Source organism: Rhinolophus ferrumequinum, chromosome 17 (assembly GCF_004115265.2).
Source record: "Rhinolophus ferrumequinum isolate MPI-CBG mRhiFer1 chromosome 17, mRhiFer1_v1.p, whole genome shotgun sequence".
In the NCBI taxonomy this organism is placed as follows: domain Eukaryota; kingdom Metazoa; phylum Chordata; class Mammalia; order Chiroptera; family Rhinolophidae; genus Rhinolophus; species Rhinolophus ferrumequinum.
Genome location: NC_046300.1, coordinates 4,631,963 through 4,657,636, shown reverse-complemented (window position 1 = coordinate 4,657,636; position 25,674 = coordinate 4,631,963). Strand labels below are relative to the sequence as shown.

At 50.0% G+C, this 25,674-nt stretch overlaps 1 protein-coding gene across 5 annotated transcripts in view; it reads right to left on the bottom strand.

Annotated features, from left to right (window-relative positions):
* ITPR1 (inositol 1,4,5-trisphosphate receptor type 1) overlaps positions 1–25,674 on the bottom strand; it is a 295,697-nt gene that overhangs the window by 186,117 nt on the left and 83,906 nt on the right. For all 5 annotated transcript variants that reach the window (XM_033132948.1, XM_033132953.1, XM_033132950.1 and 2 more), the window contains exon 5: positions 3,465–3,580. In XM_033132948.1, coding sequence (XP_032988839.1) covers positions 3,465–3,580 — 116 coding nt within the window. The remainder of the gene's footprint in view (positions 1–3,464; positions 3,581–25,674) is intronic.

The window sequence follows — 25,674 nt, the reverse complement described above, 5'->3', positions numbered from 1 at the left end:
ACAAGTACTTTCTAAGGGTGGGGGAGCACTGGAAGACCAGAAACGGCTACAATCTCCTGGAAGGATAACCTGGCAATATCACCAAAAAGTTTTTCAATGGGCATAACTTCAACTCAGCAATTCCATTTCCAGGAGTTTCTCCTAAAAAGACAATCTGGCACGTACACAAGGCTGTAACAACTTGTTTTTGTTTTTTTTTTTTTCAGAATGGCAAAAATTGTCAGGATCTTGAATACCGCCCACCGCCATAAGGACTGGCGAGATAAAATTATAGTACGTGTGCGTGTTACTCTCTCCCCTTACACAATGGCTTGTGGACTGTTTTTAATTCCTAAGGAAGCAACTGCACTCTATGCTACAGTCCTCGCCACCGCCATTCGACACAAGCATTCCCATGCTCCCTAAGCGGCATCTAGGTCACCCCCAAAACAGTCGCCTGTTATTTTATGTCAGAAACAGAGAAACCATTATTACATTACTACAGAAAAGCCACTGGAATGATGGGGAAGGGTTATTTACTCAAGGCCAACAAGCTCTGAACTCGTCACGTGATGCTGAATAAAGCTTCTGAAGATAAGTAGGGCAGGCCCCAGGTGTTACGTGACAGGCAGGACTTGTCAGTCTCGCAGAGGGAATGGACACACACAGCAAGCGGCCACTAGATGTCACTGTCCTTCAGGACGCTGCTTCTGTGCTGCGTATTCCAGTCAAAAGGAAGTCAAGTGGTCTAGACAAATAATTCCTTAAATGGCATTAATTTAAAATAACCCGACCTTTGACCGGGGTCCTGCACAGTCGTTGACCAAAATAAAAATGAGAGCCCACTGGAGACTCAGAGGCGAGCAGCTGCCTAAAAGACAGCATCTTAATGACGGCACTGACACATGTAGACAGAGGCTTTTCAGACACCAGGGGAAAAGGGTCCAATTAAACAGGCCAGTCGGCACCACACAAGGTCAACACCCAAGACCCGAAAGTCACAGCAGCAATGAAACCAGAATCAAGGACTGGTTTCCGTCTAAATGTTTTTAAAAGCACAAACAGCATAAAAGAGAGTCGTCTCTTTTTTTTTCCAACAAGGAGTTCAAAGTTCTTGAACACCTTTAGGACGGCATTTTACCAACTGTGCAGAGTTTCCACCCTTCATTCGTGGAAAGGAGCATCGCAAGGAATGGCTGATGAAGCATAACACATGCCATCCAGCCGGAGCCATTGCGTGTCGGTGTCAAGTGCGTGTTTTAAATTTTAACTGAATCAGTTGCTGATATATATATATATATATATATATATATATATATATATTTTAAACTGCGATATGACACATCAGCGCAGAGTTTTAGCTCCTCTTGAACGAGCCGGGACCTGGCAGCAGCTCTCAGTTCACCTGCCCCCACAGCAACTGCAGGGGGTGGAGCTGCCCCCACCCCCCAGGGCCCACACAGGAGCTCTCCACTTAGCAACCTGGCCACCAAGTCCCTTTCAGTCCAGCTGGCATCCTGCATAGCCAAGAGGAATGCGAATTTACAGCCCCTGCTGTAAAGAACACAGGAGAAGAAAGGGTTTGCGATGTACTAATAAGATCTCAATGGAACAGCGTGATTTTCAGACCAGAAAAGGAAAGGCAGGGTTGCAGAAGACTCCTTCCACGGAGGTGGCCCCAGCAGGCACTCACTGAAAGGCTCACCCGGAGCCTGCAGGACCCAGCGGCCTGCCCCGGCCATTCCACGGGATTTTCATGCTCCCAGCACAGACTTCCGGGCCTTCTGACGGGCACAGTGACTGGGGGGAAAAGGGCACTCTGACACGCAGTGGATGGGAGCCAGGGAGCCGGACATCCTGAAGTGCACGGAACAGTCCTATACGCTCGTCCGTACCCTTCTGTGTCTGTGTGGACGTTCCCAGAGGTTAACAGAGGTTAACAAGAGGTCTACAATTTCGGAGCCGACCCCTAACTCCACCTGACAGCACCGCACAGACGGTTTTGCACGGTTTAATGAATACTGCTGTGAATGCAGTTTGAGAAGATGCAAGTGCAATTTAATCCAGGGAAACGCGTGTACTTTGCTTTCTTGATAACATTACCAAGAGCTGCTGACCATTTTGCAAAATGACATTACAGGAAACACGCTCTGTGGGTCCCTGTCTTCGACTGCCTTGTTCACGGGGTCTGGACACATAGGTACAAGCACTGACTTCCTATGTCCTCTACAGTGGTCGTGCTTGAGCACTGACTTACTGAAGTCTACAATTTATCACTTTTGCTTTTCTTTGATAATTCATTTTTTAATGTAGTATCATGAGAGGTTATATTATTTATGACTTTTATTTCCTGTTTGTACATAATATTTGCAACTGGTCTGGTGAGGTTGAAGATGTCTGCCCTAAAACCATTAAAATGATGATGCAATTCCTGAAGTCTTTGAAGCAATCTCTTTGTTTCCATTGTTTCTTCTCCTTTTACCCTCTGACGCCCACAGATGCCTCAGACTGAGGCTTACTGTCACTTCCTCTTCCTCCAGGAAGCCCTCCCTGACCACCATATCACACACCCTTATTCACATTGAGGGATATGGGCGCCCCTTCTAGGAGCTCGCACAGCCTTGGTGCTTGGCCCTGTGACAGCACTTGCCACACTGCCTTGTCACTACCTCTTTATTCTTTATTACTGGCTATTCAGTTCCCAGGGGGTTAAGACGCTGTCACAGTTTTATCACCATCACCTAGCAGAGTGCTCATTCATTCCACAAGTATCTCTGGAGCACCTACTGTGTGCCAGACACCATTACAGGCACGGGATGCAGTAGTGAAGCACACAGACATGCCTCTCATCTGATGGCGCTGGGTTCTCATGAGTGACAGACGATAATTCAGGAAACTGCTAAATACATCTGCAGCCTGATCAGTGCTGAGAGCGCGACAAACAGGGCGCTGTGATGGACGCAAGCAAGCAGAACGCGGGGCTGACATGACGCTCACGAAGGAGGAGACGGTCTTAGCTTAGGGAGATCTGGGAGCAGTGTTCTAAACATTCTAAACCATTCTGTGATGCTCCAAAAAAAAAAAACAAGAAAGAAATGCAAGAGAGCCCGTGTGGCTGGTGCGTAGGGGGTACAGTCCAGAGGCCCCGAGGGGACAGCAGGGTCCAGCAGTGCAAAGCCCGGAAGGCATGTGAAGTGCAGTGGGAGTGACGGCTTGTGTTGCTGACACCAGACGATAAGCTCCCTGAGGGTCGGAGCCTGGTCTGTTCATCTATGGACGTATTATAGAACCTGGAGCACCGTGAGTGGTGATGAGGGCCCATCTCTGCTTAGGGTCAGCTGCTTTCTATCCCTTCATTCAAGAATAGACGAAGGCCGGTCCCCGACGTGGAGGGCCGCAAAACGAATCCCCCCACCCAGTCCACTCGGACCCAGCCCACAGCAGCGCTCTGAGACCCTCGGCCCGCAGCCCCGCCCCGCACATACGTGCAGCTTGTTGAGCAGCACGGCATCTGTCGTGCTGTTGGCCCCTGGCTTGGCCGCTTTCCAGAACTGCTTCTGGGCAGAGTATCGGTTCATGGGACATAGCTTGAAGAGGCAATCTAGGAGACAAAGGAAGAAAACGTGTTACGGAGGAAGGACACATCCTGCGATTGGAAAACCTTCCCCTGGGATTCTTAGAGGCCGTTATTAACTACACGTGGCACAGGGCCCTTTACAAACTTTCCCTTTGACCTTGAATTCTCTCCACCACAGTGTGAGGTTACACATGAGGAAACTGAGGTTTCTGGAGGGTAAGTCAGCTGTCACATAGCCGGTGGGTGGCAGAGCTGGGACTCACTGCCCGACCTTTGTCTGCTTTCCTTTCTGCGGGACACAAGGAAGGACGGACATCCTCACTGCACAGAGACACATGCAGGGCTTTTCACACGGAAATCCACCTGCATTTAACATAATCCTGTAGATGCTTATTTGGGGGGACCTCCTAGGGCAGTGGTCTCTGGAGACTCGCGTACAAGATGCTTCTCTGGGAGCAGAATAAAACTATCTGGACCTGATGAGAGACAGATGTGTCCTTGCCCCTTAGTCTCAGTGCACGGTGACACCCTCCGGTTTAGGGAGGTGACACCCTCCCATGTAGGTGCGCCTGGGCTCATGTGACTTCACACTGTCCTACGCACAGTGAACCCTCACAACACGGACTGGCGGCTGCAAAGTCACCCAGATGTTAAAAATCACACACAAAACCATTTTAAAAATTATCATTAATGATGAACCTTACCGTAAAGCACGTGTGTGCCGTAAGGTACTGATGGTCATATAATAATCCTGATGAATAGGACACTACGTTATTCTTTAATGTTAATCTCTTTAGCAACGTCTACTTTCTTGCTTGTTTTTATAATGTATACAATATATTATTAGTACAGTAGCACTATATAGTTATGTGTATATAAATTTTAAATACACACACAGAGTTTAAGGGTATATTTGTCAAATTTTTTAATAGGGATATGTTATCCAAAAAGTTTAGAAATAACTCCTCTAAAAAACTAATACTAAAATTGAAAATAATAATAATAAAAATAATAAAATTGGCACTCTCTGAGAAGTTTGCATTCTGACATACTGGGTTTTCAAATGGTAAATATTTATACAGTAAAATTAATAAATTTCAAATGAATACCTAGATTTGAAAAATTGCACCCTGAACATAGATCAGAACAAACTTGAAGGAAATTCCATCTACTAGCTAGACTCTTATTCTTATCTGTTCATTAAAACAGATTCCCTTAAAGGACCCTGAACAGGTAAACACCTAGTTATTGTCTTAGCCAAATAACTACATCAAAGTAATGATACAATTTCCTGTCTTCTCAAGCACATGGACACTGGGCCTTCCCTGTAAATTGAATCACCCTTCCTTCTAGTTGGAATAAATTTTTACCAAGTACAGTACTGCACAAATACTTGACATTGTTCAGAAAAAAAAAGATCGTTTAATTGTCGAATTAAAAGGTACTTTTCTCCTTTCTATAACATCCTTCTTCACTAAACATTTCTACCTAGTCACAAGCAGGTATAAGGCAAATATAAGGCCACTGATATCCATCTTTGCCAAAAACAGAATCCATCTGAACGTACTTATTAATGCACATGGACGAGGCCATCTAGGTCTTTAGAGAACAAAGGACATAGCAGGAAACCTACTGAAAGACAGGACTGCTCTCCCACCTCTTCTGAAAGCCACAGGCCATTGTCATGGACTAGCTCCGTGGTGACTTAATGCCGTCACCGAGAGACACATGGTTTTCTACCAGTGTGATACGAGTATACACTTGTATGTGAAGTCCCCATTCACCTCGGGAACAGGGACACAGACCACGAGAGTACCAGCCAGCGTGAAACGTCCCATCGCTGACACAGGACAGAGGGTGGTGGCCTCCTTGATGACCAGACGACTTACAAAGCCTTCAGAACACCTAAGTCACCACTGTTAATATTCGACACGAGGCTTACTGGACTGCACAGACCAAATGGGATTCACAATTTCAAATCTCATCAATAATAGACATTGAGAGTGAAACGGTCTATTTTTTTCCCTCCAGCACACATCATAGGATGACAGCTAAACGATATGCATTCCAAAACCAAACTGGATTTTGGTTGATGTGGGAAACAATCAGGCTTGATCTGTGATGCCCAAGAACTAACATGCCCAGGCAAGTACCATCCTACCAACAGCTCACGGGGCAGTCACCGCACCGCACCGAACACACACGAGGGCCACGACGCAGGCGCAAGACTTCAGGTAACTTGACATTCACCTTCAGGGAGATGCGAATTTAAGCACGGCCAATCCAGCCCAATCCTTGCTATAACTTCCACGCCAGCTACTTTCCTTGGGCAACACAGAGCATTGTATCAGACTAAGTGTATTTACAACCAAACGCCTATGGACACGTAAGAGAGGCTAACAGACTCGAACCGGAACCAGCTTCGCCTTGCTGATTTGGTCCTGTCTTCCTGGTTGCTTAGCAACTGATTCAAAGCGAAAATGAAATCAAGCAATTCGAATGTGATGGTGAAGTTACCTTCTGAAATTCTGCGATTCAGCAGCTCTGTATTGACCCATTCTATTCGGATGGCACAGCACAGGGTGAAATTAAAGTCCCACTGGACCCTCATACTGGGCTAAGTATAGAAACATATAAATACAGGAAATCCAGTAGAAGAATATACACAATACCCATTTGGGGAAGGGTGTGTGTGTGTGTGTGTGTGTGTGTGTGTGTGTATACATATGTGCGTGTGTACACATGCACTGTGGTTTGATCTCACTCCAAAGAAATGCCACAAAGATCTTATGTGACAAGTGCTATTTTTGGCCTTTGAAGAATAAACTAAACTAAGCTTTCAAAAAAAACTACTTCAGAATATTCCTGAGCTTTAGCAGACGCCACACTGGGCCAGCAAGAAGTTTGCTGAAGAGATGGGTTAAGTGTTACGGAGCAGTGTGCGGTGACACCAGACAGGGTGGCCATGGGTGACCGTCTTCGCTTTAAACGGCATTCTAGAACGCAGCAGCAGGGAGAACGCTCAACTGCTTGGTCCATGCAGCGACTGTGACACGAGCACGCAGTGTACAGGTAAGAGAAGATGGAAGCAAGAGGAACCAAGGTGTGCCTGGGGCCCTCTGCGTGTCCCCAGAGGAGGGGGAAGGCTGAGGAGCTGACCTCAGAGAGAGCCCCGCCAGGGACTAAGTCAGAGAGCCAAGGTGGCCTGCCAGAAGAGCAGCCCAAAGCCCACACTCTCCACACGACTAGAAAGTTGAACTCTAGAGCGTAAGAACCACGAGGGCGGACATTTTCATCTGTCTTGCACGCTCTGGTTTAGGGGCAGAGGGGGACGCGGTGACGGCCCGTGAATTAATCATTTAAATGTGCTGTAACCCCTCAGCCTCCAGAGGTGAGGGTGGGTCTGTCCTCTGGAGTCACTTCCAGCTCGAAGCCCCCAGCAGCCTATTCATATATTCCATCACCATTTGTTAAAGTGCCTACCGTGTGCTGGGCACAGTATCAGGTGCCTGAAATGTAACAGTGAACCACGTACAAGTTTCTTAATAACATCCTAGCGACAGCAAAAACCTAGCCCAACACTCAAGTTGAATTGCAGCGAGTGAGAAGTACTAGGTGGCAGGGACTCCACAGGACACGAAGTGGCCAGGGTGGGGGGTGGGGGCAGCACTGGACACGGGGTCATCAGGAAAGACATCGCCAGGACTGGCATCTGAAGGGAGACTGGAAGGAAGAGGAGAAACATCTGGGGGCGAAGCCTGCCAGGCAGAGCAAGGAGCAAGTGGAAAGGCCCGGAGCTGCAAGAAAATCTTGACAAGGGAGAAAACAACAGAAAAGATGGCTGGAGCATAGCGGGCGGAAGCGTGTTGGGCAGAGGTGGCTGGAGAAGGGGGCAGGCTTGTATCCTGCAGCGTGAGCAGTGGGCAGCGACCAAGGGCTTGGAGCAGAGAGCCTGGGCAGCTTTCTCTTGCTGACGGTGCCTGCTAAGAAAAGGAAGGCTGGGGGGAGGGGGTGTGGGGGAGAGGAGCAAAATCCCAGAATTTCATTTGAGCTATGCTTAGTCTCCAACGCCTGTGAAACACCCCAGCTGAAATGTTCACTGGGGCCCCCATCAACCAGCGGGCTGACGCCCCAGAGCAGTCAGTTATTTAAGGAGGTGAGGGGGAGATGGAAGAGGAAGGACGGGGGTGCTGGAGAGAAGAGTGCAGGAAGTCAGTATTACAGATACAGTGTGGCTCCCATCTGCCACCGGAGACATCTGTCCAAATCTAGAGAATATGTTCACCGAGGCTGACAAAAGCTTGAACTTGATTCGAAGTTTTCACAGGGGAGAATAAAGACCTTTCCTCTCCCCTCACCCCCAAAAGAACCAACACCAGGAAAATTAAAAACAAAAAAACCCAACTCCATCTTCTATGAAACTCAACTCCAGCTCCCCAAGTTGCAATAAATGAGGATGGAGTTAGGAAGGTGGGGTGGGGGTGGGGCTGGACAGACGGAGGGACGTGAACCTGTGTGTCTGCAGGGGGTGGGTACAGTGAGACGCGGGCCGATCTGCCAGGGGAACCCGAGAAGGCTCAGGAACCCACGCTGACACTGCACAGAGCACGCGGCTGCCCCACCTGGGGCAGGGACGCAAGGGCCCGAGGGCGGCGGTGACGACCGGGACAGCAGATCACACACTGTCCCTCATCTGTGACACGGAGACATCCTGGGGCGGTCAGAGTGAGAGAAGACTCGGTAAATGCCACAGAAGAGCTAAGCAAATAGAGAAAAACAGGATTAGCGCGAACTCCAGGAGAAAACTGCATATTAAAATCTCATATGTCTTTAGCTCAGCAGGGAACAATATTTACACACTCAGGAAAGTCTAAGGCTGAATATTACTTCAGCCAGAAAAAAAAAAGGTGGTATCACTCCAATGGGAGGATGCAAGAGAAAGAGAAAGTGTCAGAAAGCCAAACTCATCTGTAACAACAGGAAGTCAAAGGCTGGTATTTAAAATAGATTAATCTACAGACATCGAGAGGCGCACATCATCTAGAAACACAGTGGTAAATACCAGAAGAAAATGTTAGTTTAAATTGTTGCCGCTGAGAGGTGGAAAGCATGAGGTCTCAGACATAGGGCTGTTATTTTTATTTTTCATTTTATCAATATTTGCCCTTTTTTATTATGGTGAAATTCACGTAACATAAAGTTAACCATTTTAAAGCAAACAGTTCAGTGGCCTTTAGGCCATTCACGGTGCTGTGCACCCACCACCTCTGTGTATTTCCGAAGCATTTTACCACCCCCACAAGCAGCTCTGGACCGAGGAAGCAGCTCCCCTACAGCTCCTAATATTTCACTTTTTAAAGGATGTGCATGTATCAGTGAAAATACTGAACTTTCTTAAACGAGCCCTTTGGACGCCATCACTGTTCAGTTTTCACCGAGCTATCACTTGACAACCACAGAGTGACAAAGGCAACAAGCTGGGTGCTGCCCAGAGACCCTCTGCCACTGACAGCACACAGACTGGGGTGGCTGCTGTGGACAGCACCCTGACACGAGTCAAGCTAAGTGCACATGATAATCCAGCAACTCTGCTGCTGGACACGTTGCAAAGAAATCCCTCGCGGGTCCTGGGTGTCACACTTCCACAGACAGGAGGATGTTCTAGGGCAGAGAGCCTCGAGAAGGCACACCTGCTGTTAGCCGCACTGGCTGGTGAAGACACACCTCCCAAGCCATCCGTGATAACCAATCACACGGCCCCGCCATGCTGCAAAGGAGCTAAGAAAGCTGGTCCAGCTGAGCGCCCAGGAGGAAGAAATGAGTGGGCCGCACACCTAGCCAATCCCGGCCGAAACCCCGGAAGGGGTGCTAAGGGTCCACTTCACTCTCTCACCCATGTTCACCGGCTGGTGGCGTGCCACTTCACTAGACAAACAGACCCCTCTCACACAGCTTGAAATCTCAGGCCCACCTCAGTGACCAAAAAGAAACACAATTTACCATTTTTTAAAAAATTCTTCATTCAGCCAGTATACATCACCATAATTTTATACAGGAAGGAATCAAGTGGAGACTTCTAGGAGCTACACTCATGAAACATTTAAGTGTTGACTGTTCATCTCTTGCCTTCTTTTGAAAAGGGTAAGAGGCAACAGATTGCAAATTTCAGAGGAAACAGACAATGTAATTAGCAAAGAGAAGGGGGACTATTACTTACGTCCCCACCAAGGGGGCTAAAGATTTAAAAAGAAGTAGTGAAAGGGGAATAACAGAGCAATCCATATTTCAAGAACTCTCCCGACTCAAACTTACTAGACTGAAAGTGTCACAAGGGCTGGCTTTATCTGCCTCATGCATCATTCTGTCCCCACGGTATTCAGCGAATAGGGGGCCAGTGAATGAACGAAGGGTACTCAAGGAGGAAGAACACTCTAAAACAGCAGTGCACAACAGGAAAACTACACCTATTCCCAACAAAAGCCTTCCGGGAACAAGATGTTAACTCCAGTTCACTACAGAAGAAACCGCTACAACAAGATGGATGGCTGTTTCATGTTAATCGCATTTCCCAGGTCATGTGACATTAACAAGAAGTGACATTTTCCAATTGGGACAGCAAATAAATCTTCCATTACCTGTCTGCACACAAACACAGACATTGTTATTAAGAGACAATAGTCAATGACGCAATTTTTTCCCACGTAGGCAACTAAACACTTTTTCTGAGTAGAAAACTCAGGGCAGATGTCATTTTAAGGGAACAAATTGACAGTTAGTAAACAGCCCTCGAGATCTAACGCACCGTAGAGAGAATACAGACAGCAATACTGTGCTCTAATCAAACTTGCTGAGACTCGACCTTAATTATTCTAATCACTAAAAAAGGGTAATTATGTAACGAGATAGAGGTATTATCACTACAAAGGCAATCATGTTACAATGTATAAATGTATCAAATTACCATGTTGTACAACTTCAATGTATACACTGTTGCATGTCAACTGTTTCAATTAAAAAACAAACATTTAAAAAAAGCAGAAACTGCACGCTGACGACAGCCAGGGCTGCTCTGCGTCCCTTGACTGCGGGACCATCATCCACATACACACACGAATGAACTCTAAGTGCAGGTAGAAACTTCCTTTCTGATCCACTTTAGCTCAGCCAATTAAATCTTCATTTACCTATTGGCAAGAATTACTGAATACGGATCAGCTTTACCCCCAAGACGGACAGTGAAACCTCAGCTGGAACGGCAAGGCGTCTTCCCACTGTGGAAGACAGAGGGGCCAGAGGCCACCTGCCTTTCCTTGGACAGTGGGAGGCTCTGCCCTGGACAGATGGATGCAAAGACCCAGCACCAGTTAAAAGTTACTTGTGGCACCAGGGCCGGATGGCCAGGGCCAACGTGGACAGTGTCAACACAGGGTGACGGTCCCTGGGACAGAGGCGGACCCTTCCAAAGGGTTCTAAGCAAGAGCCTGCAGTGCCACCGTCCCTACCCTCGCGCCTGAGCCTGGTCCCCGCCTCCTTCCTGGTTCTGGGAGCAATCCGATATTCTTCCAGCAGTTTCCTCTTTGGCTCATGTGAGTCAGTCTCTGTTGTTTGCAACCAAGAGTTCAGGCTGATGTGTAGCCTGATAAACATCGCACTCTCTTGGCAACAGAAATAAACACAGGCTTCCACCATCACCAAAGAGAATGCCCCCCACACGGGCGATGGGATCTGGAAACGCGGTTCCACCCCTCGCCAGCTCAGCAGCCTCGGCCGCATTACTGCAGCTCTGTGCTCCCATGTCTTCTCTAGAAAATGGATCTTTCCTAAGGGACCACATGGAGCAGGTGGAAGCACACACCCCGCGCCAGGACTGGGTTTAGACCTCTGCTCTATCCCATGTGGGGCACACGATCCGGGGGCAAAGCATCATCTCTGTAAGTGTTTGTTTCTTGCCTATGAAAGGGCGGTAGCCACAATGGCTAACTCGAAAACAAATTGAAAAGGTTCAATTAATTCCTTGATGCACAGTGCAGATCCCGGCAGAGTAAACGCGCAGCCAACACCAGGCGTGGTGACAGACGGGTCAACAACTGTGTGCGCACGCAGCACTGCAGCTGGAAACACGCCATCGCCACACACAACAACACGCATGGGTTCTCAGAGGTGACTGCACGGAAGGAGCCGAGCAGGAAAAGGAGTCCATTTATGCTGCATGAATCCACTGACGTGACATTCAAGCCCCGGCAAACCGGTCTACACATAGTCAGAATGGTGGTTCCCTTTGCTGGGGGTGGCTCTCCTGGGAAGAGGCACTTTCTGGGGTGGGGGGCATGTAGGTATATATGCAGCAGCTCATTGAGCACTTAAGGGGTGGGTGTGTGTGGACTACCCCAATAAAAGATGAAAATGAAATAGTAGCTGTTCTCACAAAAAAGAGAATGAAACAAATTTTCCCTTCATGTAAAAGGTCAACAACGGTGTCTGATTTCCATCACTGGGAAAACATGCTTTGTTTTGTCAGGATTTGGGTTGGGCGTTTGCTGGTTTATAATGGAGAGGAGGGAAGGTGGAAGAAAGAGATGGCATCACTGCTTCCCCAAGTGGCCTGGGCTGTGTGTGTTGCCCATGGGACACTGGGCGGTGAGCAGCGCTGGCCCCAGGTCCAAGGCGGCCTTCCCTGCTCACTCCCTGTTCTACCCACGTGGCTGTGCACCTCGTATAGGCAGCCATTTAAAAACGTAAGCTGGCCTGATGCTCTCATGTCTGTTGTTTTGCTTCAGAACAATCAGGGAGAGGGGCGTGGGGGGACACAGATGAAATGAGACTGGCCATTGTTAAAGGGGAGCCCTGGGCACGTGGAGGTTCACGACGCTGTTACCCTCTCGACTTGTGCAGAGGCTTACATTTTTTGCACAATAAGAAGTCTTTAAAATCAGCTATGATATTTACTTTTCAAGTACGACATTTTTACAAAGACCAAAAAAGTATTCACCAAGTTCAAAACAAGGTTATTTTTCTTTAAGTACCAATTTAAGGAGGCAGAAAAGGAAGGAAGGGAGGACAGAAGGGTCTGCTACATAGGTAGGCTGGTCTGATTTGCCCATCTACCAGAAAACCAATAGATTCTGGATAGGAGGAAATCGCTGGACGGGCTTGTCAAATAAGAAATATACGACAGACAGGAGTGAACATAAAGCGAGCGAGGAAGCCCAGCTCTCGATTTGATCTGTGAACAGCAAGTTTCCATGGACTTTGGGTCTGAAGCCTTCTGCACAGATCCCCACATTCTCAGCCCCTCTCAGAATTCAAGGCAAAGGAAATTTCCTGTGTGTAGCCCTGGCTGTTTCAAACATTCTAGCACTTGGGAACTTCTGAGGCTGTGCCACATGTTCTGCAAAAGCACAGTCAGAAGGTTTGGAACGTCTGATCTGAAAGGCGTTACATAAGTGCCTGGGTTGGTCATCCCGGGATCCTCCTGGAAAACTACTTATCCCAGAAACTCCATTACACAAAGGAAACGCGGTCTGTCTCTCCGGAAGGAATTTGATTTCTCCTCATTCAACAAACATGTATTAAGCACTTGTGTCTTAGAGATAGAAAGTCAGTAAGACCTGGCGTGTGAGTGTCCTCAGAGGAGCCAGCAGGTAACTCCCTGACCACACCTGGGGAGAGATGGGAGAGGCGGTGAGGAGGCTCCTTGCTGGAGCTCTGCAGCTCTGCCTCTGAAGGCCCTGGGCAGGGCAGGAAGAGGCATGGACAGCACAGGAGGAAGAAGCAGCCAGAGAAATCTGGGGCACCACAGGCAGCACAGGATTCCGAGAACTAACTTCCTTTTCTGTGAATAGGCCAGACCTCCTGACACGGCCCAGGGTCTTGAATGGGGACAATGAATGCGGCCAACCTGCTGTCCCGCCTCCCTCCCCTACCTGGGGCGGGGGGTGGTATCGCCATTTGACCTCAACACGTTGTCCATGTGGTGTTCAGAACAACAAGGCCGGCTTAGCAGAGCGTCATTGCTGGACTGGACCCATTTCTCCAGGGAAAGACAAGAGGGCAGGTGGACGCCAGTGAGCAAAGGAAGATGCCGCCCCATGTGTCTGGCTCTGGTCCTCTCTCTCCAGGTCTCCACTGCAGACCTAGTGTCCCAACTCGGAGCCCTCAGCCAGCCTCCACCACGCGTGCGCTGGGCCGTTCCCTCCACAGTGTTGACTTTTCTCAAATGAACGATCTGATCAATGACCAGATCCCTTCCACAGAGGCCCTTTCGCCAACTCTAACCGGCGAAAAGGAACTGACTGAATAAACCAGGAGGCCCTCGCAGACAGCATGTATGCACCCTCAGTGGAGAGAAAAGCCATATTCTTCACCCATGTCATGGCTGAGGTTTCCTGTACTTACACTGTATTTTTATCCTGGCAAACACAGCCTCCCACCAAATGGCCTTTTACGTCCAAAGCTCTCTCAATAACAAAGACTGTCAAGTGTTCCTGTCCCCCAGGAACACTGAGCTGAAAGATACAACACATTCCCACTCCCGAGAGGCGCTCGTTCACGCAGGTTCTGCAGGAAGACACCTCACAGTGACACCTCTCACTTTCTAAAACTGGACTCTCCTGCCTAAAATCCTGTAGGGCTGTGATTCTCAGCCGTGGCTACACCTCACACCTCATGGCCACAGCCCCAGTCACAGGGGCGCTCTGGCCCCTCCCTCAGGGACTCTCACTCACTGGAGGTGGGACCTGAGTGATGCTCCCCCCACACCTTCCCAGGGGATTCCCACTGAGCAGCGCTCCTCTAGGATTTCACATCCCAGGGCTCCGCGCGGGTCTTTCATAACGGCTGGGGGTGGGGGGGGATTACAACACAGATGCCCGGGCGGAGGGCGGGACCCAGGAGCCCTCACTTGTGACAAGTTCTCCGGGGGTTCTAATGTGGGGCCCCGACCGCACTGACCTACAGAACACGTGGCGTCTAAGACCGGCACTTCTCAGCCTGTCACATGCAGACCAGTCACCGGAGGGTCTTGTTAAAAGGGGGGCACTGTCTCAGCGCGTCTGGGGAGGGGTCTGACGGTCTGCGACACTAAAAGTTCCCAGGTGGCGTGGAGGATGGTGGTCTGGGGCCACACGGCTCAGCAGGGCTCTATGGACTCAAGTCACTGCCAGCGCCGTGGGTCCCACGCCCTGCACGGATCTCCAAGAGCTGAGCAAGGAAACGCGCCCGCGGCTCAGCTGCTCGGGTGTGGAGGGAAGACGTGCTCCTTCACGTGGCCCTTGCACCTCCGGTCTCACCCTTTACGAGCTCCTCCAGCGGCACCCTGCTCCAACCACCCAAACTACTGACAGTTCTCCCCAGCGACAAACGTGTGCCACACGTCCCAGTGGTTCCCTGTCAGAAACCGTGCCCCCAGGTCCCCACCCCGAGCAGCACCACCACCGTGCTGTGTCCAGGCCACTCTTCGCCTCTCATGCTTCCAGCTCACCCCGACGTTGGCTCCCTGCCCCCATCCTACCTCCAGGACCCGGGACAGTGCCCGGTGCCGGAGCTCCCTTACCCTGTCGGTGGAATGGGCATGGTAGCTATTAGGGACCCAGGTGAGTGAATCAGAGAACATCTGTCTTCCACAGCTGTTCTCAAGTGCTTTCAGTGGAGAATGGGCTTTCCTCTGCCCCCGGATGGAAAAAATAATGGGCAAGACTCTGGCAGCAGCCCAGGCACTGTCGACCCCAAGTTGTGAACGCAGCCAATTCAGAAATTAAATCTAGACACACATAACGGCCAAAGCTCCCCCTTCCTGCCTTGTACCTCCATCCACTCTATTCCCGTCTTGCCGACTTCACTTTCAGATCCCACCTGGGCTGTGGGGGAGATGAGGGACAAGGGACAGCAAGTTCTCACTGAGCTGCAGGTGTCGAGCAGGCTTCATGCTCCCGCGCTGGATGATAGACACTAAAAGCTGGCTTCATCCATGAGCACTTTTTCTTAGGTTTTTATTTATAAATAATTGGAAACTTGAGGACAGTTGCGACAGTAATAACACATAAGTTCCTCTTCACCCAAAGTCACGTTAACAGTTGCCGATGTGCTGTGTCATCCATGGCGTCTTGATCAGTACACGCCACATAGAATGTTCCCTATGTACCATACCTACCTACTTCTGGAATCACTTCCGGAGCCACTTGGGAGGAAGTTACATACGTTTCCCTCTCACACTTACCTCAGTGTCCATTTCCTAAGAACAAAGATATTCTCTAACGCGACCCAGCAGAGTCATCACCACCGGCCAATTTAACGCCGATCCCATGCTTTTATCCAATCTGTGGTCCGCATTCCCGTTTCATCATGTGTCCCAATAACATCCTTTCTAGCACTTTCCCCTCTCCAGTCCAGGGTCAGGGACTGCACTTAGTTGTAATGTTACTACAGCTGTTCGTCTTTATGACTTTTTCTTTTTTTAAGAATACAGTCGCCCATGTTTGAAACTAGAATAGTCCTCATTTGGGGCCTGTCCGATGTTTCCTCCTGGTTCAGTTCCAGCTGGAACGCCACATCAGGGACACCGTGTCCTGCTCAGGGCGTCACCTCTGGAGGGACACGGCCCCCTCCGCCTCCTTGGCACTTTCACAGGCATCTTGGAGATTAGCCTGCCCTTGTGAGAGGTGCCTGTGCATCCCTTCCTCGGGGGAAAAGCCTCTGTTCTGGAAATCACAGTCCCTCGTCAACCTCTGGAGACCCCACATGTGGCCCCTAGCTTCTCCTCTGCAGGGCCCCCCTTTCTGGCTAAGACAAGCCCGCACCAGCTTCCGCACACGTGGCCCGTGTGTGCCCAACGGAAACATCACAAATTCTTTGGGCAAACTGATGCCAGAGCAGCAGAAATGCCCTTTTGCTCCTCTGTCAATGCAGCCAGGCAGCCCTCTGGGCCCTTAGACGTTCCCTGGTCAGAAACACCCCTGAGCCTCCCCGAGCAGCGCACACACTCCCAGCTCTCCAAGGAACCCGCTGTAAGTGTCTGTCAGTCAATGCCTTTGTCAATGCCTCGTCCCTTGCGCCCTGGGGCCTCCCAGAGACGTGTGACTTACACCCTCCCCACCTGATCCGACCTCCTCCCACCCCCCGTCTGAGCGAACGCCCATGAACACACGTCCTGGCTCTCACCCACGACTGCTCCAAAGGGCCAGGCCAGCACACAAGCTTTCAGCCCCCTCGTCAAATGAATTGTAACGTATCTGCCACCTAGATGGGTCCTCAGACTCATTCAAAAATGATCATCCAGGAAGGCGGGGGCGCCCCGTTTCCTTCCCCTTCACTTCTTTTCTCACTTGTTTTTTAGTCAAAAGTTGGTATTTTACTTAACATGTCTTATTCTCACATGCTTTGTTTCTAGTAAGCTTGAACGTTTTTATATGTAGCCATTCTGAGTTGAGACAGCATTATACCTCCAACATAATTCACACTTTTAAGGTACACAATTCAGCAGTGGTTGCAAAGAAAATCCGGAGTTGGTGCCACCATCACCCTCACCTGCTTCCAGAACACCTGCGTCATCCCAGAAAGAAGCCCGACACCCTGTAGAAGTCTCTCCCTCGTCTCGTCTCCCCTCGGCACCTGGCAACTACTCATCTACTTCCTGTCTCTGGGTTCTGGGCGCTTCCCATAAATGCAATCATACGACACATGGCCTTTGGTGACGAGCTTCCTTCAATCAGCACCATGTTTTCAAGGTTCGCCATGGCGTAGCGTGTGTCAGCACTTCATTCCTTCTTACGCCTGAGCGACACTCCACGTGTGGACGGGCCGCATTTGATCGATTCTTTAGTTGATGAACATTCAAGTGGTTTCCACTTTTGAGCTCTTACGAGTCATGCTGCCACGACCATCTGTGTCCAGTTTTTATGCAGACACGCTTTCAGTTCCTTGGGGTCGGTACCTAGCCGTGGAATCGCTGGGTCAGAAGGTAGCTGTGTTCAGTTTCTGAAGAACTAACTGCCAAAGTATTTTTACAAAGTGGCTGCCTAATTTTACAGCCCGGAGTATGAAGGTTCCCGTTCCTCCACATCCTCACCAACGCTTGTTATTATCCACCTTTGGGACTCTAGCCATCCCTGTGGCATCTCACTGTGGTTTCCATTTGCTTTTCCCTAATGACTGATGATACTGAGTACCTTTTTATGTGCTCATTGGCCATTTATGTACTTTCTTTGGAGAAATGTCTGTTTAAATCCTTTGCCTACTTTTAAATAGGTGGCTTTTTTAAATTTTCTATTGTGGAGTGGTAAGAATCCTTTATCTGTCCTAGACACCAGTCTCTCGTGTTTCCTCCTTCCTGTGAGTTGTTTCTTCACGTTCTGGTGTCACCCTTTGACGCACAGATGGTTTTCAGTCTGATGAAGTCCGATTTAGCTCTTCCTTTGGTTCCTCACGTTTTTGGTATCGTATCAAGAAACGATGCCCAATCCAAGGATCCAAGGTCATGAAGACTGACATCTATGTTTTCTTCTGGGAGGTTTACAGTGTTAACTCTTAGATTTAGCTCTGATCCATTTTGCTTTAACTGTTATATATGGTGTCAGGTAGGGATCCAACGTCATTCTTTTGTGTGTGGAAATCCAGTTGTCCCAGCACCACTTGTTAACAAGACTGTTTTCCCCATTTAATTATCTTGGAACCCATGTTGAAAAATCAATGAACTGTAAACTATGGGTTTCCTTCTCCTCCTAACAGGCAATTAATGCCACCCAACCCTCCTTACTCAACTGTTCAAAAAAAAAAAAAAAGATTCTAGAAGCTCACCAAGAAAGATGACAAATATCATTTAAGGACATCTGAAAGTGTAAAATTAGCATAGCTTCTCTAAAAGTTACACAAACATAGCATATAAGAACAAAAAACACTATCTATAACGCACTCTACTCTGTAAGAACGTGAGGTGATGCGGTTATATCTGAAAACCCAGCTTTTCAAATATAGGAAGAGGAAGAAAGGTCTTCAAAACGGGCCTTGTTGACACATAAGACAGTGTGAGATGACATTCCCGGAACCCTTTTTCTTTCTTCTCAATGACTTTTAAACAATGAATATGACACCATATTTGGTGAAGTTAGCTTTGACCAAGTTCTCTTCCAGGAATAAATGCAACTTGTAAAACCTTGAATGAGTTTCTCTGAAGACCACAAAATTATGATGTGAGTTCCTGAGGTGCACCATCAAACCAAGCAACTAAGTGAAGCTCCTAGTTATTTCTCCCTTAACTGTCCTTTCGTAGAACTCGCCTTTGGGGAACAAATCAGTCTTAGAGAGACAGCCATAGAATTTAGCTTGTCAGCCACGATCTTGACCTTCTTCCAAGGAAGGTGTCACCACCATTAGCTTTCCGTTCCCAGAATACCACCCTGCACACCATAATCTCCACATGACCATTTCTAAACAGCCCACAGGCTATCATTTTATGCAGAAGACACATAAACATTCACATATATGTGACAAATGCCAGGAAAGTGTTCTCAATTTAGAAGCTAAAAATTAAAGCTATTTAAACTCTTCTCCAAAAACACAAAACAGGAAGGTCCGCAGAGACAGCACTCTTTCTGAGACCCAGTCTGTAGACCTTCAGAGAGCCCATCTGTATGTTCCCCAGCAAGGCTGCCCGCAACCAGGTCCAGGGCTGGCATCTCTGTAGAATCATAGCATTGTTTCAGACCTTGGAAATCACAGACCCCAATTCTAACCCAGGGGGCAGCTTAAGGGAGCACGATGAATGGCCAGAAACCGGGGCCATAACATGCAAAAAGCTGTCTTGAGTGGATAAACATGCTGCAGTATGCAATGGAACTGTGCTCAGCACTGAAAAACGAGCAGGCTGTGGATAGAAGCAACAACGTTGTTTTTAAATGTGGAGTCCATTGGAGGCCAAATTATATCTCAATAAACCTATTTAAAAACCACACACACTGCTTCCGTCAGTGTCTCGTGTGAGGCCGACTCCATGCCGACTAGATCCGACCCTCTCAGCATGCAGAGGCGCCAAAGCCAAGACCCCAGGGAGGACCCCAGCAAGCACGTTGCCACCATCTCCTGCGGGGGATGGGGCGTCAGTTAATTAGTCTCAGTCAACACTTCTCACTTCTCGCCTTCGTGACTTCTCGTGTCCTGTTTTCACGAATCAAGGAAGGCATCCCAAACCCAGGTGCCTGCAGCAGCCACGCGACAGTCGTGGGATGGGGAGGCTGTCAGCCACTGCCGGGTGCTGACCGCCTGCAAAGGGGAGCTGCTCAGTTTCCGACAGCCGCTGCTGTCTGGGAATGCTGAAACAATGCGGCCAGGTCTTCAGAATTTTCAAGGAAAAAAAAAAAAAAGCCAGACACTTACGGTGCTGTGCAAAGTCTGCAATTTTGAATGATGAACCAACTAACTCCATTTTTAAGACACTGCGCAGGTTAAACAAAAACAAGTTTGAACAGGAGCCAGGCTAGGGGTCACTGGTTTGCAACTGTGGACAGAGAGGCTGGGAACAGAGGCCCTGGGTTCAAGACCAGCTCTACTCCTACTTGCTCCGGGACTGCTGGTAACTTCATCAGCCTTTCTAAGATCCTGTACCCCACCCCTGTCCCAGCAACACAGGGCTAACGACGAAGGCCCCACATTCTGAGGGCTATGGCAAAAATGAACCGTTTTATACACGGAAAAATCCCTCAGGAAATCCTGGCAACATTTTTCTCCAATGAGAACATGCCTCATTTCAAAAGTCTTTTTCTGAAAATAGATTTCTCTTTCACACTGAAGCTGCAGATGGCATGAAGCTTGGAGTGGTAAGAAATAAGAACACTGGGTAACAGCAAACGGACTTCAACAGGCCAGAGGAAGGTGACAAACCCTCATCACACAGAAACGTGAGTTTATGTGAAAACCTATGCATGCGGAGAGCAAACCCTCACTCCCAAGGTAAGACAGAAGGTAAAAGCACCTCAGCAAGAATGGGAACATGAGGGGAGGCTTGGGTCAGTGCCGTGTGGCACCAAAACCTAGTGGCCAGGAAAGGAAAACACATTACGAACGCTCCCACGACTCATGAGACCACACCTAGAGGAGACACGAGTGACCTGGACATAGCTGGAGAGGGCCCAGGACGCCCCGTGGACTTGTTCATGTTCTCGGAGGAAAGTGAGGCTCGGGGAACTGAAGTAACTTCCATGAGATCGCACCTAAACCGAAGTACTCCAAATCCAGGGCCAGACCTCTGGATGCTCTTTGTTCGGACAAAGTTAAAACAATTTCTTACTGTCACACTCGACAGCCTTTGCTGTAACTCCCACGCTTTATGAGCATCTTAAAGGTGGATGCGATACCCACATTTCCTAAAACGTTTCAGCCTTCAGTTTCTAATCCTCTGGTCAAACCTGGGTTTCCTGAAAAACACACAGGGAGGCAAGTAGCGAGAAGACCTCCCTGCAGCCCTCAAGAATCACACACGCAGTTAGAGATTTGACCGCCACAAGCCGGGAGCAGAGACAGTGCAACGACAGCTCACAGGGACGGGCTGCCTCCCTGACACCAGGGGAGAAGGACGGACAGGGCACCGCTCAGCACCCTACTCTCCAGAGCCGTGCAAGGCTGTGTGGACCTTGGATGGGCGCTGAAAGCCATGCCGTCTGCTCCCTGCTAAGAGGATTGGGGGTGGGGGGGGGCGGGCAGTCATCCCACGGCAGACGAGCTCCAGGACGGTCCATCCACCAGCTGCATGAATCTGCGAGCCATCGAACACCATCAGCCTGCCAGCGCACAGGGCTGCAGACGTGTGCAAGACCACGCGCAAGACAGAAGCCTGCTGTGACTCTCCTTCAGTCCCCCAGACAGCCAGGAGCGGCCGCCAAGCTAGGAGGGGTGGCCCGCAAGGAGCAGCCGCTAAATAAAATCACACACACCAGGTCAGAGCTTCCGGTAAAAAGGAACCAGGACTTTGCCCCTGGCCACGGACCTGAGTGCAGCTGCCCTGTCACTCCCACCACTTTCCTCGTGCCCCTCGGTACCTAGAATGGCCTGGGGCTCCATCACCGTCGTAACAGAACCCAGACGACCCCCTTCTTGGGTGACGCCAGCCAGAAGCCATCTTTCCCATGTGGAAATCCCATGGCACTGCTGTGTCCCCTCTGGCACCATGCTTCTCACGTCCAGCCCTGGGTTATGTCTCGTGTGTCTACTGTACTGTGAGCTCCACGGGGGCTGGGGTGACACTGTCATCCCCACACAGCCTTGCTCAGTGCTCTGCACATATGGACACGTTCACTGAACCAACAGTAGCTTCACTGAAAAACATGATTCTAAGTGAAAGGTGCCAGCTGGTGGGCCGGGGCCGAATGCAGCTCGCAGACAGCGCTCTATCTGGCCTGCTCGATGCTTTAAACGGACGGATGCAATCGCCACTGCTTAAAAAGGACGCAATTTCACATTGAAATCCACCTCTCCAGCTTTTCATTAACAGATGGACAAACAAGGACAGGAACTGGCAACTCTGGGGTCATATTTCCGTGTGGCAGGAAGTCGCTGGAGCTGAGGAGGGGTCCCCTTCAGACAGGACACCCTTACTTCCTCATCAGCCCCGCCCTCTCCGAGCGGACACGCTCACTCACTGCTCCGCCGCCCTCACTCACGCTCACTGAGGACACTCACTGAGGACACTCGTCCTGTCGACACAGCAACACACTGAGGCTGTCGGCCTCTCGGATGCTACATAGTTTCATTGACCCGAGAAACAGTATCAAGTCAACTGGTTTCAATGGGAATGACAGCCACGTTCCTGCCTCCCCACCCGCCCCTGTGATTTCCATCTTGTCCCGTGTATGGGCCTGGAGTGGGTGCTGGGTGTGAACACGACGGGTTACAGCAATGGCTGTGGTGACTGTGGGAAGACCCACCAGCCAGTGACGAGTTCTGCGCCTAGGACTGGCTGAGGCTGTAGGGACAAGAGACATCCCCATGTGACAGAATTCAAAGGATTCTAGCAAAGAGGCAGTCAGTGAACCCACAAAGCCCCAAACTGAGAAGGTGACACTTCACACCTGTATTACAGTAACTGCCTGCTTCCGAGAACTGAACACCCACCTGGGACCAGTTAGCAAACCATTCAGACCACAAATAAACCCCATGTTCTGCCTTTGCCACCTGGAAACAAGGGACCAGCAAGGCACGGACCTCTCTTCACATGGATGGCAAACTTATTTCACTCAGCTGCCAGGTCCGGGGTTTGGAACCAAAGAGGCTGAAACACAGGGCGGTTATAAACATTACTGCAAACTAATTGTCATGCGGGCACTCTGGTCCCGCTCCCCGCACAAGAACGCAGGACATGATGAGGCCAAAAAGGAACACCCACGAAGCCACGGGTGGGGGTTCATACCACTCTAGTCTCGCTGGAGGCTGGGCTGGAGACACAGGAAGCAGGAGCCACACGATCTGCAACCTGCCGTCCGCTTCTCTGTCTGTCAATCAATCAACCAACCAACCAACCAACGCAGTCACGGCAGTTACATCAGTGGATAATGGCTAACCAGTTACACCTGATGGCCAACCAGTCACAGCTGACGGCCATCTACTACCCGAGCCAGCACCTTTCCATGTGAGGCCGACAGCCTGGAAACTGCTCTCTGGGACTCTGTCCCCACACTAATACTTTAAAAGCAGAAAACTCATGAAAAGAATATATCTGTTGGTTTATGAACCTGGTTTTCAATCCTCAAGGTAGACCCTTCACACAAACCCTACGGGACTTTTTTCTCAATTCGTGGCTCAAAGGGGAACTGTAGAGGCTGACCTATCATAAGATAGATACCACTTTAAGCCATTAAATCTGCAGTTATAGCAAAGCCCTCAGAGGCCGGGGGTCTGCATTCAATTTGTAGTTGGTGGGTGGCTGGCAGGATGTGCTTAGACAAATTCTGCATACACACACACACACACACACACACACGCACGTTCTTCATCTATGAAATGACCGTCCTACACGGCCTTTATTTCCTAAGAACATTTGCCCCAGCCACACTACCAAAATTCTCTAAGGTCATCAGTGACCTAAATGCTAGTCCCCTGACTTCAGATCTCATCCTCCCCCATCCTGGTGCCACCTGACAGCCTGTCACCCTCCCCCCAAAAGCACTTCCCTCCCCTGCACTGTTCAAGCGCCCCCTCTGTCTCACTAGCCCTCGAGCCCTCTCCTCTCTCTGCCCTTAAACAGCCCTGAGCCGATGCCTCCACGGCTCGTCTCCAATGGCCCAAATCAACAGTAATTATACCAGCGACTCTGCCAAGCGCGTCATGTACAACATCCACCTAAACAAATTCTCCTCACTACCTGTTGAGCTGGGTTCCATTATCACCACCGCCCTCATTCTTCCATGAGGACATTGAGGCTTAGCAATCGGCCCAAGTTACACATCACGTAACACCGGCGAAGGGCGAGGGCGGGGTTGACACCAGGTCTAAACCCAGAGCCAGAATCCATCAACTCCTGCTCTACTCCCTCCCCTCACCCAGGCCTCCAGGCGCGAAACCATCCACATGCTCCGTTTGGATTTTCACTTCTGTGGCCGAGATTGTTTGCTGCTTCCTCAGTCCCCATTCCTTTTCTTCCTCACTAACAGGACACTTTATCAGGGGGGTCGCAATGGGCCCAGATTTAAACAAACACACAAGTCCACACATAGACACTGCCCAGCCTCCCAGCGAGATGGCCACCGGGAGGCGCTTTGGGCCAAAAATTTCCGTTGTGGCTACTCCGTGGGTGGGTGCATGTCCAGCCCTTTCCTCTTTCCCATTTCCTGGAATGTGAACATGATGGCTGGAGCGAAAGGAGCTATTTTATGACAGAGAGACAACCTGAGGACAGGCACAAAGCAGGGGAGCGAGAGCAGAAAGAGGCACGGGGCCTGGCTCTCGTCAACCCCACAGCTGCCACGCAGATCTGGACACCTATCCCTGGATGTCATTTACCTGAAATAAAGACGAACCCCTATCTTGGGGTGGGTCCCCCAGAAGGGGATTGGGGAAAGGATTCATGTACAGTGATTTAGTAAGGACACTTCCAGGATAAACCTGTAAGGAGGTGGGGGGAACAGCACAGGAAAGAGAGAAAAGGCCAGCAGGGGGGACATTAGACAGAGCTCGTCAGTGGAGGACTTCAGCCTGGTCCTATGACAAGCCCTGGAGGGTCTGTGATGCCTCCTGTTTTCCTGACCTGCGGCTGGTGGCTGCGCTTTCATTCTTCTGTTACTGGTCAGTCCCAGGTGAGGGTGGCAATGGCAGAGGCTCCCGGCCACTTGGGCTCCCTCTGCAATGAGCCAGGAGTTCAGGCTCCAGTGGGTAAACGCCCACGGATCGGGGGAGGCCCACACGGGGACTCCAGGGGACCGGGCAGAGCACTGACAGCGGCCACTGCCACTTCCTCGGGTTTCGGTCCCTGCGATCGACAGCCAGACCTAATCCTGAGCGACACAGCTTCCTGGCTGAAGACACCCACAGGTGCACCTCCGTCCCTAACAGCTCTCCTGACCCCAGACCCGAGTGTACGTGCCTGGTCTATAGCTCCACATCTGTGCGTACAGGTGCCCTCTGTCCCTGTCCCACCCTGAATGCGTTCCTTCTGCGAGCCGTCTATCTTGGTTACTGGCACTCCCACCCTGCCGGGAAGTCAGGACGGTGTGCTCCAGTGATCTCCCCGTCTCTCCCGCCCATCTCCCAAAGCCAGCGAGCAGCTCCTAGGGAAGCAACCTTCTACCTATGGCTTTCCCACCTTTCGTGCTGCCTGTGCCTTGGTTTTCAATCCCACCATTTCTCAGCAACTCTCCTGGGAGCCTCTCGGGCTGCAGGCTCCCCCTCTCAGGCAGGGTTGACTTTCTGAAACACGTGAAAGTCACGTGTTTCCACATTCTTCCCTGCCCAGGAATCTTCAAAGACCCTCACTGCCAAGAATAAAGGCCTGAGCTCCTTCAACCGACACCCAAGGTGAGGGGGCCTCAATCCCCATTTTGTTCATCCCCCCCTTGCACCTTTAACAAGACGTCTCACACTTCCAGTTGCTCAAGGCTCCCTGGGTACGTGACACAGTATGTTGGGTATTCACTTTCTCACGC